This window comes from Phyllopteryx taeniolatus, chromosome 5, assembly GCF_024500385.1.
Source record: "Phyllopteryx taeniolatus isolate TA_2022b chromosome 5, UOR_Ptae_1.2, whole genome shotgun sequence".
Classification (NCBI taxonomy): Eukaryota; Metazoa; Chordata; class Actinopteri; order Syngnathiformes; family Syngnathidae; genus Phyllopteryx; species Phyllopteryx taeniolatus.
Genome location: NC_084506.1, coordinates 23,522,212 through 23,539,291, shown reverse-complemented (window position 1 = coordinate 23,539,291; position 17,080 = coordinate 23,522,212). Strand labels below are relative to the sequence as shown.

The 17,080-nt window shown below is 37.8% G+C and overlaps 1 protein-coding gene across 5 annotated transcripts in view; it reads left to right on the top strand.

The window, feature by feature from the left end:
* nts (neurotensin) overlaps positions 1 to 6,469 on the top strand; it is a 46,025-nt gene extending 39,556 nt beyond the window's left edge. For 2 of the 5 annotated variants that reach the window (XM_061773957.1, XM_061773958.1), the window contains exons 4-8: positions 114 to 1,118; positions 1,547 to 1,618; positions 2,952 to 3,013; positions 4,944 to 5,195; positions 5,963 to 6,469. In XM_061773957.1, coding sequence (XP_061629941.1) covers positions 971 to 1,118; positions 1,547 to 1,618; positions 2,952 to 3,013; positions 4,944 to 5,195; positions 5,963 to 6,109 — 681 coding nt within the window. In that variant the 5' untranslated portion in view covers positions 114 to 970 and the 3' untranslated portion in view covers positions 6,110 to 6,469. The remainder of the gene's footprint in view (positions 1 to 113; positions 1,119 to 1,546; positions 1,619 to 2,951; positions 3,014 to 4,943; positions 5,196 to 5,962) is intronic. The other 3 variants (XM_061773959.1, XM_061773961.1, XM_061773960.1) reach the window with 2 other exon arrangements.
* The last annotated feature ends 10,611 nt before the right edge of the window (positions 6,470 to 17,080 follow it).

The following is a 17,080-nucleotide window of genomic DNA, read 5'->3' as shown; positions in this document are numbered from 1 at the left end:
GTGGGAATCTTGAAACTGTACATGCCATAAATGTGTGGATATTTTTTTTATTAGAGTGTGTGTGTGTGTGTGTGTGTGTGTGTGTGTGTGTATTATCACTAATGGTTTTAAAGGCAGGAAATCATAACAGATACCTCCCTCACCCCCGGTCTTCAAGTGCTGTATCACTCACGTAGACCTCCGCCAATGCCAGACAAAACATCCCAAACATGTCCATACGACTTGTATCACAAAACTCTTCCCATCTGGGACTTTAGGTGGCAGTAATGCATATTAAATACAAGCAAGCTCAAATGTCGAGAAGTACAAAAACGTCCTTGATCCACACCTTTACCCAGAAGCGTGTCCCCCACTTGGAATATCTGTTATGTAGTGTTGTCGCAAACATGCAAGCTACCTAACTAGCTACTGAGTTAACTAACCTTGTTCCATTTGTAACAAATTCAATAGCTAACTAGTTAGCTAAAAAACTAACATTGTTCCATTTGAAACGTGTAAACTACCTAAACTGCTAACTAACTAAAGTGACAAGCTAACTAACGAGCTAACCTTGTTCAATTAGGGTTTAGGCAGCAGTAATAATGCTAATGCTAATGCTAACTGCCCTTCTGGAATATTCGTTATGTAGTGTTGCCATAAGCCTAAAAGCTACCTAAGCAGCTACTGAGCTAACTAATAAGCTAACTAACCTTGTTCCATTTGAGACCTGTGAGCAGTTCATCAGATTCAGTTCTGCAATTTCGCTCAAGAGGGAGCTTGAAACAGTTCTGAGAAATATCTTTTGCAAAGGTTCGCTCAGAATTATGCGCCTCTTGGTCTTCAAAGAGTTGTGAGGGAATCTCGAAACCGTCAAAGAGTCCAAGTCATGTTTATGTACATTTTTAAGAGACAGTGGAGATGGTTTTCACAGTCTGACCACGAACAGTATGCATGTTAGGTTCATTGAAGACTGAATTGTCTTTAGGTGTGAATGTTCATGCTTGTTTGTCTGTATGTGCCCTGCGATTGTTGGCGACCAGTCCAGGGCGTACCCCGCTTCTCGCCCAAAGTCAGCCAGCCCACCCGTGACCCTCGTGAGGAGGATAAGCGCTATAGAAAACGGAGAGAGGCATATTCAGGTAGGAATGAATCATCTGCACAACAGCAGTGATGCTTGGTTGAGGACTCAAATCTGCTGCGTTCAAGCCTCCTCCCACCCAGAGCCTCACAGAATCCCCCTAAACACCCACCCGCTCCATCCTATCATCACTAAGCAGACCATTTTTGATGTCAAATAATAAAATAACACTGGTGAAAAAAATCCATGACGGCAGAATGACGTGTGATGAACCGTGTATGAAGACATGGAGGGGGGGGGGGGGGGGGTCTCGAAGGGGGGTTTGTATATAGCTCAGGCTCACATCCAAGCAGCAGCAAATGCAGCAGGGAGGTCTTGTTGAAACTTTCACCTCTATGGACTAAAAGACTCCCGCACATCAGGCCACAGCTGGAAATTGTCTTGCTTTTTCTTTAGATTTTTCACTCACTGCTATTTTATTTGTTTAAGCTGGCGAAATGCAGGCTCACTTGGCTTGTGTGCTGCTGCTGCTGTGTTTCACCTGCAGTGGACTCTGCGCAGGTAAGATGCACTGAGACAATTAAATGCTCATTTGGATTTACTCTCATTTATGATGGACACTGTTTGCTATTAACATTGCACACTGCATCTTTCTCTCTCTGTCTCTCTCTCTCTCTCTCACACACACACACACACACACAAACACACACACTCAGAGCTGTTTCTAATATTTAGACCTGAGCCCAAAGTCTCAGTGAGACGCAATACGTGAATATCTGTTTAAAAAAGACACATTTTTTTGTATTGGATCTCATTAGTTGGTGTACCTAATAAAGTGTCCAGTGAGTGAGCGTCAGACACTGGTTGCACTTAAAGGATAAATTAATAATCAATAATCAATCAACCAGTTGACATCTAACATATTAAAATATAATATTCAGTTCTGCAATTTCGTATGCAGTGTACTATTTAGGAGGTTTTTAAGAAAAATGAAATACATTGAAAAGCTATAAAGAACCCTCCCTCTGACTTTTCTCCTCACAGAGCTCATTGTTATGGTTTTTAATTTTTAAAAATTTACCTATACTGAATAGTAAATAATAATTGAGCATCTAAAATGTAATTTTTTTTAACCATTCACTTTCATTGGCCAAAACATTAGGCACACCAGCATGGTCATTAAAAAATGACATCATTACATATATCAGTTATTAATTATTAATTTTGTACATTGTTGTAGCCTGGGAAGTTGTTTTCAAATATGTATTTAAAATCATCTTAAAAATAGTTTTTGGACATAAATGATGTATTATTATTCATTATTATTATTATTATATGATTACTTCATAAGTATGATTATCATTTGCTGCCTTAGTTGTTTTCTAAATAAATACATATCTGATATGTATATATGCTAAATGTTATTTGTAACCCTAGTCTGCTACTACTACTACTACTACTACTACTAATAATAATGTTTAACAACTAACAACACTTATTTTTTTATAAAGGAAAACTGTTGATAATTGCATTGGATGTGAGTAAGTTTCTAATTATGTGTAAATGTATTTGTTGTAATAATAATAATAATAATAATAGTGATTAAAAAAAGTTAATACCTCGGATAAATATTTTTAAATGCTGCTGTCACTTGTTGTTTTTTGTTACCATTACTACTACTACTACTACTACTACTACTACTACTAATAATAATAATAATAATAACATGAACAAATTTAAACCAAATTAACACCTCTTACCTTTATAAAGGTAAAATTGTTGATACTCGTATTGGACGTGATTAGATTGTGCAAGTGTACTTAATGTTCTGTCCTGTGTTTATGTTCTGCAATATTACCAACGTAATGTCTTCTTCATCTTCCTTTTCAACCAGATATGGAGCAGGAGCAGCAAGCGCTGGGAGAACAACTCCTCAGCAGCCTGTTTGCCTCCAAGGTACAACAACACTCAATACAAAAAAAGCCAAAGGAAAAGAGAAACTGATGTCGGTTTTCACAACCTCAGCAGCATTCCACTCTACTTTGTATTAAATATAAAGTGCACATCAAGAAACACTGACATCTGCTGGCCATGCTGGGGCACTGCCCCCTCTCCCCCATGATGCAGCGTCACACAGGATGGTCGCGCATAAGTAGACACACACAAAAAGTCTCAAGAAGCCATGCCCAAAAAGAAACAGAAAGTCAGCCATTTTGTTTTTAGGCTACCAAATTGAAAGTACGTACACCAGTCATACGGGGGGGGCGTTAAATTGGGAGATGTTTGCATTTTTGTGCTTGCATGCAGGCAGAGCATGGCGGTGAATTTTGATGACTCGCCATTGGTTCAGTAGCGCACCCCAGAATGTTGGCAAAATTCAGCCCCTGAAGCCAGTTTGACTTACTGTAGCAACATGACATTTGATAGGCATTTCTATCTTGAGTAGACCGACAAAAAAAGTCTCAAGAAGCCATGCCTGAAAAAAACACAGGAAGTGTTATTAGGCTCAATTTGGCCATTTTCAGGTGTCCTTCAAAGCTGAAGCTGTCCTGGAGATGTTGTATGCCTGCTAAAGAAAATTGTTTCTAGACATTGTATGTGTGCAAAGCATGGTGGTAAATTCTGATGAAACACCATCGGTCCAGTAGTGCACCCTAGACATTTTTGAGTGGAAATTCAGCCCCGGAAGACAGTTTCACTGAGCAACATGACATTTGGTAGCCAGGTTTATTATAAGTAGACCCACAAATGTTTCAAGAAGCCTTGTCCAAAAAGACAAAAGGAATCTGCCGTTTTGCTTTGAAATGGCCATTTCATCGTGTAATTTCCAAGTGTCCTTCAAAGATGAACTTATTGCTTGATAATGGAATTTTCTTTTAACACAGCCCTCAAAGTAAGTTTTACTGAGAAACATGAAATTTGGTAGCCATGCATATCATGACTCAACCCTCACAAAAAGTCTCAAGAAGCCATCCATGCTGAAAAAGTTGGAGGAAGAGTGCCGGTTTATTTTGTTGTAGCCATTTTATTGGGTAATTTCCGTGTTCTTTGAAGATGAACTTACTGCTGGCCTTGGTATTGGACTTTTCTTTAAATTCAGCCCGCAAACTTAGTTTTTTTTTTAACAAATGAAATTTGGTAGGCATGTTTATTATAAGTAAATGCACAAAAAAAAGAATTATCAATAATCCATGCTTGAAAAGTCTCCTATTTTGGTTTGAAGGAAACCATCCATCCATTTTCTGAGCCGCTTCTCCTCACTAGGGTCGCGGGCGTGCTGGAGGCTATCCCAGCTATCATCGGGGAGGAGGCGGGGTACACCCTGAACTGGTTGCCAGCCAATAGCAGGGCACATACAGACAAACAACCAGTCGCACTCACATTCACACCTACGGATAATTTAGAGTTGTCAATTAACCTACCATGCGTGTTTTTGGGATGTGGAAGGAAACCGGAGTGCCCGGAGAAAACCCACACAGGCACGGGGAGAACTCCACATAGGCGGGATCGGGGATTGAACCGTGGTCCTCAGAACTGTGAGGCAGACGCTCCAACCAGTTTTCCCTTTAATTAATTTTGTATTTGTTTTTAGTCAGTTGCCTAGTTAAAAAAAATTATATAATTAAACTAAAAAGAATTATAAAATAAAATACACTTTTACATGTACATTTAACATTTGTATTTATTTATTTTTTAAAAAGGTTGATTATTTAGAATGAAGTTAATTTTAACTGATACAATACGAAATGAGAAGTGATTATTATTTTATTATTAAAATAAAATACTTTACATCCATCCATTTGAACCTTTTTTAAAAACTCATCTTCAAATTTCTTGCTCATTGAGCTGTATTCTCACGTGCTGATGATCCCTCTGTCTTAAACAGCTGAAACAGGCGAGCAAGCAGAGCGCCCCCTACTGGCGCCTATCGCTGGATAACCTGTGCCGATTGGCCGCCGGGCTGCAGCACGACGAGGAGGAGGAGGCATGGTGGAGGAGAGGCGAGGAGGAGGAGGAAGATGAGGAAGACGAGGGGGAACAGCAGATGATGATGAGGGAGTGGAGCAACCAGAGGCTGGAGGAACTCTACAGCCTGCGGCACATCTGCAGAGTGTTGCTGCACAGTCGCCAGGGAAGGGTGAGTTACGCACACACGCGCTTTACCCTTTACATGCATACATAAACACAACAGTACAGTGGTGCCTTGACTTAAGAGTTTGAAATTTGTTCCGTGGCAGTGCTTGTAAAGCTAAAACACTCTTATCTCAAATCAGCTTTCCTTAGTGAAATGAACTGAAATGCCATTAATCCAGCCCCCCCTAAAAGAAAAACAGCACTCTGCAGTAGTGTACGCTAGAAAACATACAGTAATAATATGATAAAAAATAGTTTTCCTTTTATTGCTATGTTTTGCCACTTCATTTTTTTACCGAAATTGATCTTTTACACTCTTTTTTTGCATTTTTTGCAACGCTTTCCTCACTCTCAGCATCTTCATCATCTATTCATGGACAGAGATCAGCAGCTTTGGAATTATTTTAACACCCTCGGATGGTGCTGTATCCAGACTCATGGTTAGAAAAAAAAATTGGGGGAACAATTACCTGCACAAGAAACACAAAATGTAAGCCTAAAACACATCATATAGTTTTACTTTCACTTCTAGGTTTCCAACATGAACTAATGGTGGCCAGGTGTTGTGAAGTTTGGTGCCGCCGTCACTAGTAGGTCACATTTTTGCTCACAACACTCAGAAAAAAAATCTCCAAAAACCAATGAGTTGGGGCCCCTGTAAGTAAAAAGCCGTATAACGATAGCTTAATAAAAAAAAAAACCTGCATCGTCGCGTTTCATCTGTCAGAGCAAGATAACCCTGTCAATAACGCAGCTCCTTTCTCCCGACAGCTACGCCACGATTCCCGGGAGTACGTGGCGGAAAACGGCGGGGACACTCCGCTCAAGCGCAAGTCACCGTACATCCTCAAGAGGCAAGCCACTCACGCAGCCAAGTCCCGGAGGCCGTACATCTTGAAACGAAGTGAAATTTACTGATCGGTCGCCACCCCAGTTGTCCGTCCTGATGCCACCAAGCCCCTCTACCTCCGCCCTCTCGTAGGCCGCGACCGACCTTTTCCTGCTCTGCCGCTCCTCTTGCCAAAATAAAAAGTCGAGCATCAAACTGAATGAGAAACTAGATTTCTTTATTGACACTTTTCTTTGATATGTTTGTGTACATTAAAAAATCATGGTACAAAAGCATTTGTCTTGTGGTAGACAAGTACAGTGGCCCTCAATGCTCAACAAAGCAAAACGCTGGGATTTCTTCCATTTGGATTCAACATAAAAATGATGGGAGGTCAGCTTCAAAGGGTTGTCCCATGAATGCACATTTTTCTTTAGCTTTTATTTTTTTGCGACACTCAAATGTTAAGAGAAAAATACACCTCTAAAGTCACACAAAAAATAAAAGACAAAGGAGTGTCTATTCTTCTCTCTGGTGTCTTTTTCGTTGGCTTTTTCTGTTAGCAACAGTTAACTTCTATTCGATCCTGGCAGACAGAACTGCAGAATGTGTTTAACCCCTAGTAGTTCTGAGTCCGGCACGGTGTGACACTGGTTAGCACATCTGCCTCACAGTTCTGAGGACCGGGGTTCAAATCCAGCCTCGCCTGTATGGAGTTTGCATGTTCTTTCCATGCCTGCGTGGGGTTTCTCCAGGACGCCGGTTTCCTCCCACATCCCAAAAACATGCATGGTAGGTTAATTGAAGACTCTAAATTGCCTGTAGGTGTGAATGTGAGTGCGGATGGTTGTTAGTTTCTATGTGCCCTGTGATTGGCTGCCGACCAGTTCAGGGTGTACCCCGCCGCTCTTACCCAAAGATAGCTGGCATAGGCTCCAGCACGCCCGCGACCCTAGTGAGAGTAAGCGGTTTGGATAATGGATGGAGTACTGAGTATTTTTTTGTTCGTTGACCTTTTTTTTTTTTTTTTTTTTTTTTTAATTAACAATGCTTTACTTTTATTTACTCTTTAAGCTCAAAAAATCTTTAACTTTATTCTAGTAATATAGTGACTTCTTTCCTCTGAATTATTTTGTTTTTTTCTCGAAAAGATCTGCGATCTAAAAAGGATGCATTTTGTCCTATGTTTACATTTTTTTTAATTATTTTTTACTTTTGAAAAATTACGTGTCTAAAAGGTTATACATTTTAGTAATATTCCAGTGATTTTTACTATAATTTTTTTCCTCAACATTCTGACTAAAAAAAATTACATTTCTTGAAAAATAGTACCTTTATACAGTTGTATCACAGTTTAAAATGTTCGAAACATTAATCACTTCATGTTGCAAGCAATTTAGTTCTGTCGCAACACATTAATAACACATTTATTATATGTTAATAGAACTGTTATAATGTAACTAAGATTGTACACAATTTTACATTTTTCTTTTTAAAAGTACTTCATTCCAGTAATGCAATTTAGTTCACCATTTTGTCTCAAAAAGACCCTCTAAAATTATGAATCTTCATGACATTTTTTTCCCTCTAAATTACACACACACACACACACACACACACACACACACACACACATATATATATATATATATATATATATATATATACACACATACACTTATATGACGTTTAAAAATATAAAAATAACAAGAACCAAGAGTGCCCTACCATGGTGCTCACATTTTCCCTCGAGACCTTAATATTTAAATATTTTCAAGAAAAGGTAAACAATTTGTGAGGAAAAAGTTGCAATTTCATAAAAATAGTTGTAGTTTTTCCCTAAAAATAAAATTAATAAAATCAAATTTCTTCTTTAAAAAAGTCATAAAAAATATGTATTTCTTTTCTCAAGAAAAATATAAATTAAATTGGATTTAAAAAATCTTTTATGGAACTTGTTTTTACGAAAAAATTCTTATTTTGTTTATAAAAAAAAAAATCGTAATTCAATGAAAATAAATTCTTTTTTTTCATGAACAAAATGCCAAAATAATACGTTTGTGAGGAAAATAAAGTATTTGGGGGGAGAAATGCAAATAAAAAAAATTTATATTAAAAAAAATCCCGATTTTACAAAAAAATCCTAATCTTACAAAACTAAATTCGGGTTTTTCCAGAAAATTGTAATCTTGCAAGACTTGAGCATTTTTCGAAAGACAAAAAGTATTTTAAAAAACCTTTGATCGCGATTTTTATTACTGATACACAGTAGTAACACAGTTATTACCCGGTTGTTCACCACTGCAAACTAGAAGCACAAAAACAAACGTGTTTTTTTGTTTGTTTCTTACATGAATAGCTCTCTGACAGTGTCCATTAAAAGTGGATACAGTATGTGTTATTATTATCGTTTCAATATTATTTTTGTTTGATAAAAAAAAAATGTAGAGTCAGATGAGTGCCCATCGCAGCCAGCAGATGGCAGTGGTGGCTAACTCAATCCCGATTGCCTGTTTCGAAGAGTGTGTGTCTTTTGATTCTTCTGTCTCGCTTGAGACATGGTGAAGCAGCATGTGGTGTTAATGCCCAAGGTTTTTCCCGTACGCCATTTAACAATTGTATACCAAGTGCCTTCGAGTTCACTATTAGTGCGTGTGACCTTGTATATTTCATGCTGTGGGTCAGCGTTGTACAATCTCTCCTCTCTTACAAGGAATGAACTAGAACAGGGGTGTCAAACTCATTTTTGTCACGGGCCACATCGCAGTTATGGTTCCACTCTGAGGGCCGTTAAGGCTGCAAACCCATATGAATGTATGACTGCCTCGTATTATTACATATACACAAATTAATGGAAATTACTTTTGAAAGCAAAAGCCAGTAAAAACAGTTTGTTCAACTACAGTATGAATCAATTTTATTATAAAAGAGGAGTTGGTAACAAAAAAAATGCTTGCAATAAAATATTTTTAAAAGTGAAGCCAATTTGGAATTTTGGTATTTTAGCAAGAAACACAAAGCACACTCTTGCGGGCCACATAAAATGATGTGGCGCGTCGGATCTGGCCCCCGGGCCACCAGTTTGACACCTGTGAATTAGAAAAACAAAGGAGTGTTTTGTGGAGACTTTCATTGGAGTGCTGCAGGCGCCACAAGTTCTTGACTTTCATTTGAAAGACATTTCGGAGATGTCTTTGAAAAAGCACAATGGAACACCACTTTTTTGTCTTTTTCCCCCCACTCAGAAAGTTAACTTTTCAAAGACTATGTGTGTGTGCGTTGTGTGCCTTCCCTCAACAGAAAAGCCAGAAGACAGAATCCCAAATTGTGCACATCTTGAACAAACTGCAGAAATTGTGCTTGGAAGTCTTTTTTTTCATTTTCTTGTTTTCTTTTTAGAAAAAGTTTTAATCTGAAAGTCATATTTTTCTGTAAAATATATATATTTTTTCAAATCTTATTGTTTTTTTTTCTTTAGAAAAAATATGAAGGTCAGATTTTCCTTTATAGAAAAAGTCAGAACTGTACAAAAAAGATGACTTTTAAGATAGTCACAGTTTTTAGAGAAAAATAAAGGGATAAATAAAGGGATAAAATATCTTTAAAAACAAGTAGTCGTATGTTTTTTAAGAAACACATTTTAAATTTAAATTCTAAAAATGAACATATTTTCTTGAAAGATATAACTTAAGTATTTTTATTTTATTTTATCTTGAATCTCTTGGAAAAATTGTCAAACATACAAGTACTATCATTGGACTATTTCAACTTTTCCCCAAAGAAAGATTTATTGTAACTGAAGAAAATACAACTGAGAAATTTGAACAAAAAACATTATTCCAGTTTGACATAATTTTTCATTTCCTTTTTTTCGACATTTTTGTCTACTTTTTCTTGAAGTAAATATATCACCATTTATTGTCTGGGCTCCCGCTATGTCGTATTTTTTTTTAAAAGCAATTTTTTTTTTGGTTAAATGTGTTTTTACACTATACTTACTTAAATGCCCTCGCCTGTTGGAAAGGAGAGCCACAGTCGCCGGTGCACTTTTCAGCCATTTATTGAACAGTGCGTTAAAACCAATAAACACAAAGAGCACGCCCACTCAGGAGCTGCTGTCGGCCACAGCTCGCACCCACACACTCACGCGCGGGCTCGCCGACGTCACACGCCACCGTACTGGGTCCCGCCTCTTAAAGGCACATGTATGTACACAGACACTACAATGGGTACCAGATTTTATGCTTGCAATTTTTGTTTTGTTTCCAATGTGTTGAAAAAGTGTGTTTTACTAAGTTTGAATGTATTTAAAGGAAGCAGGCGGGGTAAAACAAACAAAATATTTGGATATAGTCTCTCTATATCGCGTTATCGCTATATCTCTCTATATATATATCACTCCTCGTGATGAACAGGGGTTTAATGTACTCACAAAGGAGAATAATGTCCTTCCTTTGGAAGTTTTCTTGGCTTATCTGTGTCCCATTGACACGTTTTAGCGGCAACATCCAACGGAGCTCAGATTTTCAGCTACTTTTGACTGGAGTCCAATAATTTGGCGGCGGTCGTGATGGATGGTCTCCTGTGACTTTTCAGGGTCGCACGAGTCATTCTGTTGTCAGACATCTGCTGTGCTGGAAAACTAACATGTCATGCAATGATGGACTGCTCGGCACAAGCCGAGGTTTTGTCTCTTTGTTGGTGGGCTCAACTCTTGGAAAAATAACATGCTTTTTGTTTTACACACCTTCCCTCCCCCCAAAATCTGATGTTTTTGCCTAAAAAAAATCGCTTACTTTTAATTAGGACCTTTCTCATGAGATTACAAAAAAATTTCTCAGAAAATATACAACTTTCTCTCAAAAGATATAAAACTTTTTTTTTACGAAAACTTCTCAAAAATATATTACTTAAAAAAAAGAATATGTAACTTTATTCTCCCCCAAAATATCCCAAAACATTTTCTTTAAAATATACCACTTTTTTCTTTAAAAATGTATTTTTTCCCCCCCAAAAATATACAACATTACTTCCAAGAAGATTATGATTTATCCAGAACTATTATGAACTTTCCTTAAAAAAACAAACAAACCAAAAAAAACATTTGAGGAAAATCGATATTTTTTAATATTATTTTTTTTCTCAAGAAAATAGGTTTTCTTTACATTTCTTTATCTTTTTTTAACAGAAATATTGTTGATATTTTTGGCCGGAAGACCACTTACATTTTTTTGTTTTTAGAAATAAAGGATATTTTATTGAAATATTTTTTTGAGAATTAATTTTAATAATCTTCAAATTGATGTTTTTTTTTTAGTAGAGAATTAAATGATTAAGGGGAGTTTTTATTTGTTTTATAAATCACTTTTTTGGTGATTTTTCCATAATCTTTATATAAATCTTTCCATGTTTTTAAGCAGGAATTTAATTTTAGGGAATACTGAAGATTTTTGTTCTTCACAAATGAAAATATGAATCGACTTATGCCTAACGTAGCATATCCAAGCAGGGTCAAAAGCTGACACCTTCTTCTATAAATCCTCTTGATAATCATCAGAGTTAATTAGGCACGCCCCCACCACTTCATTCCGTGCTAATCGTCGTTTACGCGCCGGAACGTCTTCAGAGAGAACAATGTGGCCTCTTCAATGAACGTGCACTGTGTGTGCTCACATTCAAAGAAACATTGTACACGAGCATCGACAGCATCAATGACATCGCCGCCTCAGTCAGACAGCCGAGTTGTTGCTATGGCGACGTCACATCTTCCAGCTGGAATAAGAAACACCATGGGAGTAAAACCTGTTTTTAAAAAAATTTTAAACAAAAAGTGGCAATTTCCTCACAAAGTTTTTAATCTCAAGAAAATATAACTTATTTCTTTTAAAAAAATATTACCGTTTTAAAAAACATACTTGATAATAATAATACAGCACTTTTTCTGCTCTAAAAAATGTGAGCTTTTCCCCCCTAAAATATTCATTTTTTCCTCTCAAAAACAGAATTTTGTCCTCTAAAAACATGACTTTTTTCTTTTTCATAAAAATATTTTTTATCATTATAAAAATATGAAGCTAAAATCTATGTATGTATATATATATATATATATATATATATATATATATATATGAACGTTGGTGGGCAGCCATTTTCAGGTCTTTCCAGAGATGCTCAATTGGGTTTAAGTCAGGGCTCTGGCTGGGCCATTCAAGAACAGTCACGGAGTTGTTCTGAAGCCACTCTTTCAGTATTTTAGCTGTGTGTTTAGGGTCATTGTCTTGTTGGAAGGTGAACCTTCGGCCCAGTCTGAGGTCCTGAGCACTCTGGAGAGTTTTCGTCCAGGATATCCCTGTACTTGGCCGCATTCATCTTTTCTTCGGTTCTTATTTACCTCTCTCACCAAGGCTCTTCTCCCCCGATTGCTCAGTTTGGCCGGACGGCCAGCTCTAGGAAGGGTTCTGATCGTCCCAAATGTCTTCCATTTAAGGATTATGGAGGCCACTGTGCTCTTAGGAACCTTAAGTGCAGCAGAAATATTTTGGTAACCTTGGCCAGATCTGTGCTTTGCCACAATTCTGTCTCTGAGCTCTTCAGGCAGTTCCTTTGACCTCATGATTCTCATTTGCTCTGACATGCACTGTGAGCTGTAAGGTCACAGGAGGTGGCCTTCCTAATCAAGTCCAATCAGTATAAGGAATGTTTTGTTTCATTCAACTATTTGATATAATTTCTGTCAAAATAGAAATTATCCATCCATCCATTTTCTGAGCCGCTTCTCCTCACAAGGGTCCCGGGCGTGCTGGAGCCTATCCCAGCTATCATCGGGCGGGAGACGGGGTACACCCTGAACTGGTTTCCAGCCAATCGCAGGGTACATACAAACAAACAACCATTCACACTCACAGTCACACCTACGGGGAATTTAGAGTCGTCAATCAACCTACCATGCATGTTTTTGGGATGTGGGAGGAAACCGGAGTGCTCGGAGAAAACCCACGCAGGCACGGGGAGAACATGCAAACTCCACACAGGCGGGGCCGGGGATTGAACCATGGTCCTCAGAACTGTGAGGCAGACGGTCTAACCAGTCGTCTACCGTGCCACCAAAATAGAAATTATATTATTTAAGTTCCTATTTTTGTTGTGGTTTAATTTTGTTTTCAATATTGCAGTATTATGGCATGCGGCCTGACTGACTGCTGGGAGGAACGCCCTGAGATGGTGTGTTATGAAAATGTGCAGCGATGTGACAGCAACAAGACCTGGCACACGTTTCCGTCTGCCGACAAAGCACATATTTGCACGACGCCGAGACCTCTGCTGGTACGCCAGGCGCGTCCCATTCCCACAACCGGATGGCTCGCTCTGTTACAAACACGAGGATGTCAGTCGTGGCAGCGAATGGAAAGTTTTATCTTTGCCTGCCTACGCTAATTAAAATGACTCACTCCCCCTGGCTTTTGGCAGGCTTTTGTCATACAAGCTGCTGTCATAATCTTTCAACATGAAAGTTGTTTTTTTCCCCCTTTTTCTCTTTTTTTAAATAAAGGCGTAGTCATAAGTGACACAAGCATTTCTTTTTCTCGACAAAATGTCATTTTTTTTCCAATATTAGAACAAATCCTTCAACACAACAAGAAAAAAAGGTTGTATTTTCTTGAGAAAATAGTTTGGAATATGATTACATGAATATATATATATATATATATATATATATATATATATATAATATGCATATATTATATTATATTACATTATATATATGCATGTTCACCCCGTGCTTGTGTGGGTTTTCGCCGGGTGGTCCGGTTTCCTCCCACATTCCAAAAACATGCTGTAGGTGTAAATGTGAGTGCGAATGGTTGTTTGTTTATATGTGCCCTGCGATTGGCTGGCGACCAGTTCAGGGTGTACCCCGTCTCTATCCCCAAGATAGCTGGGATAGGCTCCAGCATGCCCGTCACCCTAGTGAGGGTAAGGAGTATGGAAAATGGATCGATATAAGTGTTTTAAATGAAATAGTCATATTTCTGCAAGTAAAAGTCACCTTTTTTAGAAATGTCTTTTTGTTCAAGAAAAAGGCTGAATATTTCAAGATTGAAGTATTTTTACTCCATATATTTGTATTTCAATAAAGTGTAATAATCTTACTAAAAGACAGTATTTTTTAAAGAATAAAGTATCCATTTTTTAGATGAAGGTCATAATTTTGAGAAAAAAAGTGAATCAAGAAAAATGTCATATTCTTTTTCAGAAATAAATGTTCTTTTTTTTAAAGAGTAAAATCAGATTTTTTTTAAATAGAAAAATGTCATACGTTTTATGTGACAAAACCTAAATCTTATGACAAGAAAATATATTTTGTTATTTCTAATTTTCTTTGGTGTGATATAAGTATTTTTTTCCCAAAATATAAATAATTTACAATGCATCCAAAAAGAGTGGAAATCTTTTTCAAGAATATAATTGTTTTTTGTTTTTTTGCAAAAGAAGTGGCAATCTTTTGATTATTTCGATTCAAATTGGAAACATGTTTTAAAAAAATAAAGTCTTAATGTTTTTTCTTATTGAAGTGGTTTTTCCTTGAACAATAAGCACATTTTTAAGGAAGAAAATGTGGTTTGAGGGAAAGAAAGTGAGATTTGTGTCATCTACTGCCCTGCAGTTCCATTATAGTAGCCTGGAGGGCTCTTTTTGTCCTCTCTGTCTCCCCCCTCCCCTCTCTGTTTTCAGCACCTGTCTCCAATCAGCCTCATCACCACAGGTATTTAAGCCTGCCTGTTCCACGAAATCCTTGCCAAAGTATTGCAGCCTCTCCCTGGGGTACCACGGCCCACCGTACTCAAGTAAGCCACTTAACTCCTCGTTCCCTTGTTAACTCTTGTGTCTCCTCGTTCCCAGTGCGCCCCTGTGTTCCTGGCTCACGTCATTCCTGCCACCACCAGCCGCCTGCCGACACATCCTGGACCACCTCCGTAACCTTTCCTCAATGAACTGTTCATCATTTTACATCTGCCTCCGCCTGCTCTTGGGTCCAGCTACTCCCCACACGGGACAATTTATTTGAGAAAAACAAAACATTTCTTCAGAAAGTTGTCTCGAAAAAAGATGGAATTTCATCATATTATCCTGAGAACAATGTAGGCTATTATTTTTTGAAAATAAAGTAATATTATTTTCTAGAGTAAAGTCATATTTTATTCCAAAAATGTCAGAATCTTATTGCTGTAGAATGATTTTTTTATGTATTGTTTTCACAAAAAAGTCAAACTCTTACAAGAATTACATCATTTAAAAAAAAAATCGAAAAAATCATAATTCTTCAAGAAAAAAGTGTTTTTCAAGTTTGTGGCGAAAATGATAACATTGTTTTTCTTGAATAAAGAACATTTTTTAGTATTTATTTTTTGACGAACATTTCCAGAAAAAAAGAGAATTTGATTGTATTTTCTGGAGAACAAAGTCGTATATAACATTTTTTTCACGATTTTTTTTATATTTTTTTGAAGTCATAATCTTACGAGAATTATTTATTTTTCCGGAGAATAAAATCAGTCGTTGCGATGAGGAGCGTAAGATTGTATCGTTGCCTGCTTGCACTAATTAAAAGCTGTCGTCGTTCGTTTTGAATACGCCTGCTGGCCGGAGACTTGCAGCCGCTCGTGGACTGAGCAACAAGCTGCTGTCCGGCCGGGATGCCTCGGAGCAAAACGCTGCTGGGAGCACGCAGCACACGCTGACATTAAGCTTTAATTAGCGGCTTTACAGCGGCAGGCTGTACCCTGACAAAGGCATGCCTGCCGGTGTACGCACACGCGCTCATTTCATGTGATAGAAATCAAAATCAAAGTCGTGTGCATCTGTCAAGGCTTTTTCTTGCGATCCACAGACCAAGCTGTAAGAAATATGTGGAAGTGAATATTGTTTTTTTTTTTTTTTTTATCCCCCCCCTCCCCCGCCATATAATCCACACTCATGTCCACAGAAACAATGTCATCTGGTTCAGTTCTGGTGTGTGCGCCTTGGCCACCAGGGGGCGGTACAATACCTACATGTAATACATGCAGCTTGATGAACCATTAGGAATGCGGTCCAAAGCTGCAGTAATATTAGTTTTTTTTTCGCGCGTGCCATAAAGAATATATGGTTATATTGTCTGTCTACGTCTGTTGCTGCATAGTTTCTGTTCAAATAGCCGTTGTTAAAAGGTTATATTTACCGAAATATTGATGCTAGTTTTGTTAGCCTACGGCATTCCACATTGTGTGTTAGCATTCGGCAAGTGGACTTCCTCTTTTGGAGATATGAGCTGCCCACATTTTTGGTTTCACTTGTGAGCAAAAATGTGAGGTACAAGCACTGTTTGCCAGATGCCAAGCAATTGTTTAAAAAAAGTGATGTCATGCTGTTTATTGCCACTCCCAGCTGACGTGTACTGTCAAATTAAACACAAATAAACATAAAAAAAAAGAGAATTACGCTTTGTCTATTTAAATCAACCACATAGCTTTGCCTTAGGAAAGTCCGCTTATCTTAATGCTAACAAACAATGCAAAACGCCCTAGACGGGCTAACAAATAGCATTTGTGTTGCGTTGTTATAACCCTTTAAGCAACGTCTAGTTCAACACAAATGGTGTTGAAGGATCTGTCTGTAGACAGACAACATAGCAATGCTGACAGGAATATATTCTTTATCCTCCACAAAAAACGACTAATATTACTGTATTTTACAGAGGAGTTGTGACCGTCTTTAAAGCTAACCTTAACCATAACCCCTACTCCTAACCCCAACGCTAACCCCTTATTTATAACCCCTAACATGAATTCTAACCTTAACCCTAACCACTAAACCAAAACCCTAGCCCTAAACTACAGTATAACCATTATCTAACCCTTACTGTAAAATTCCCTAACCTCTAAATTAACCCCTGACCGTAATCCGTAACACCTAAACTTGACCCAACCCTAACCCCTCACCCGATGCCCCAAATTAAACTTAAACCCCTAATCCTAACTGTTCATTTCCAACCCTTATCTGTAACCCTAACTCCCAAACCC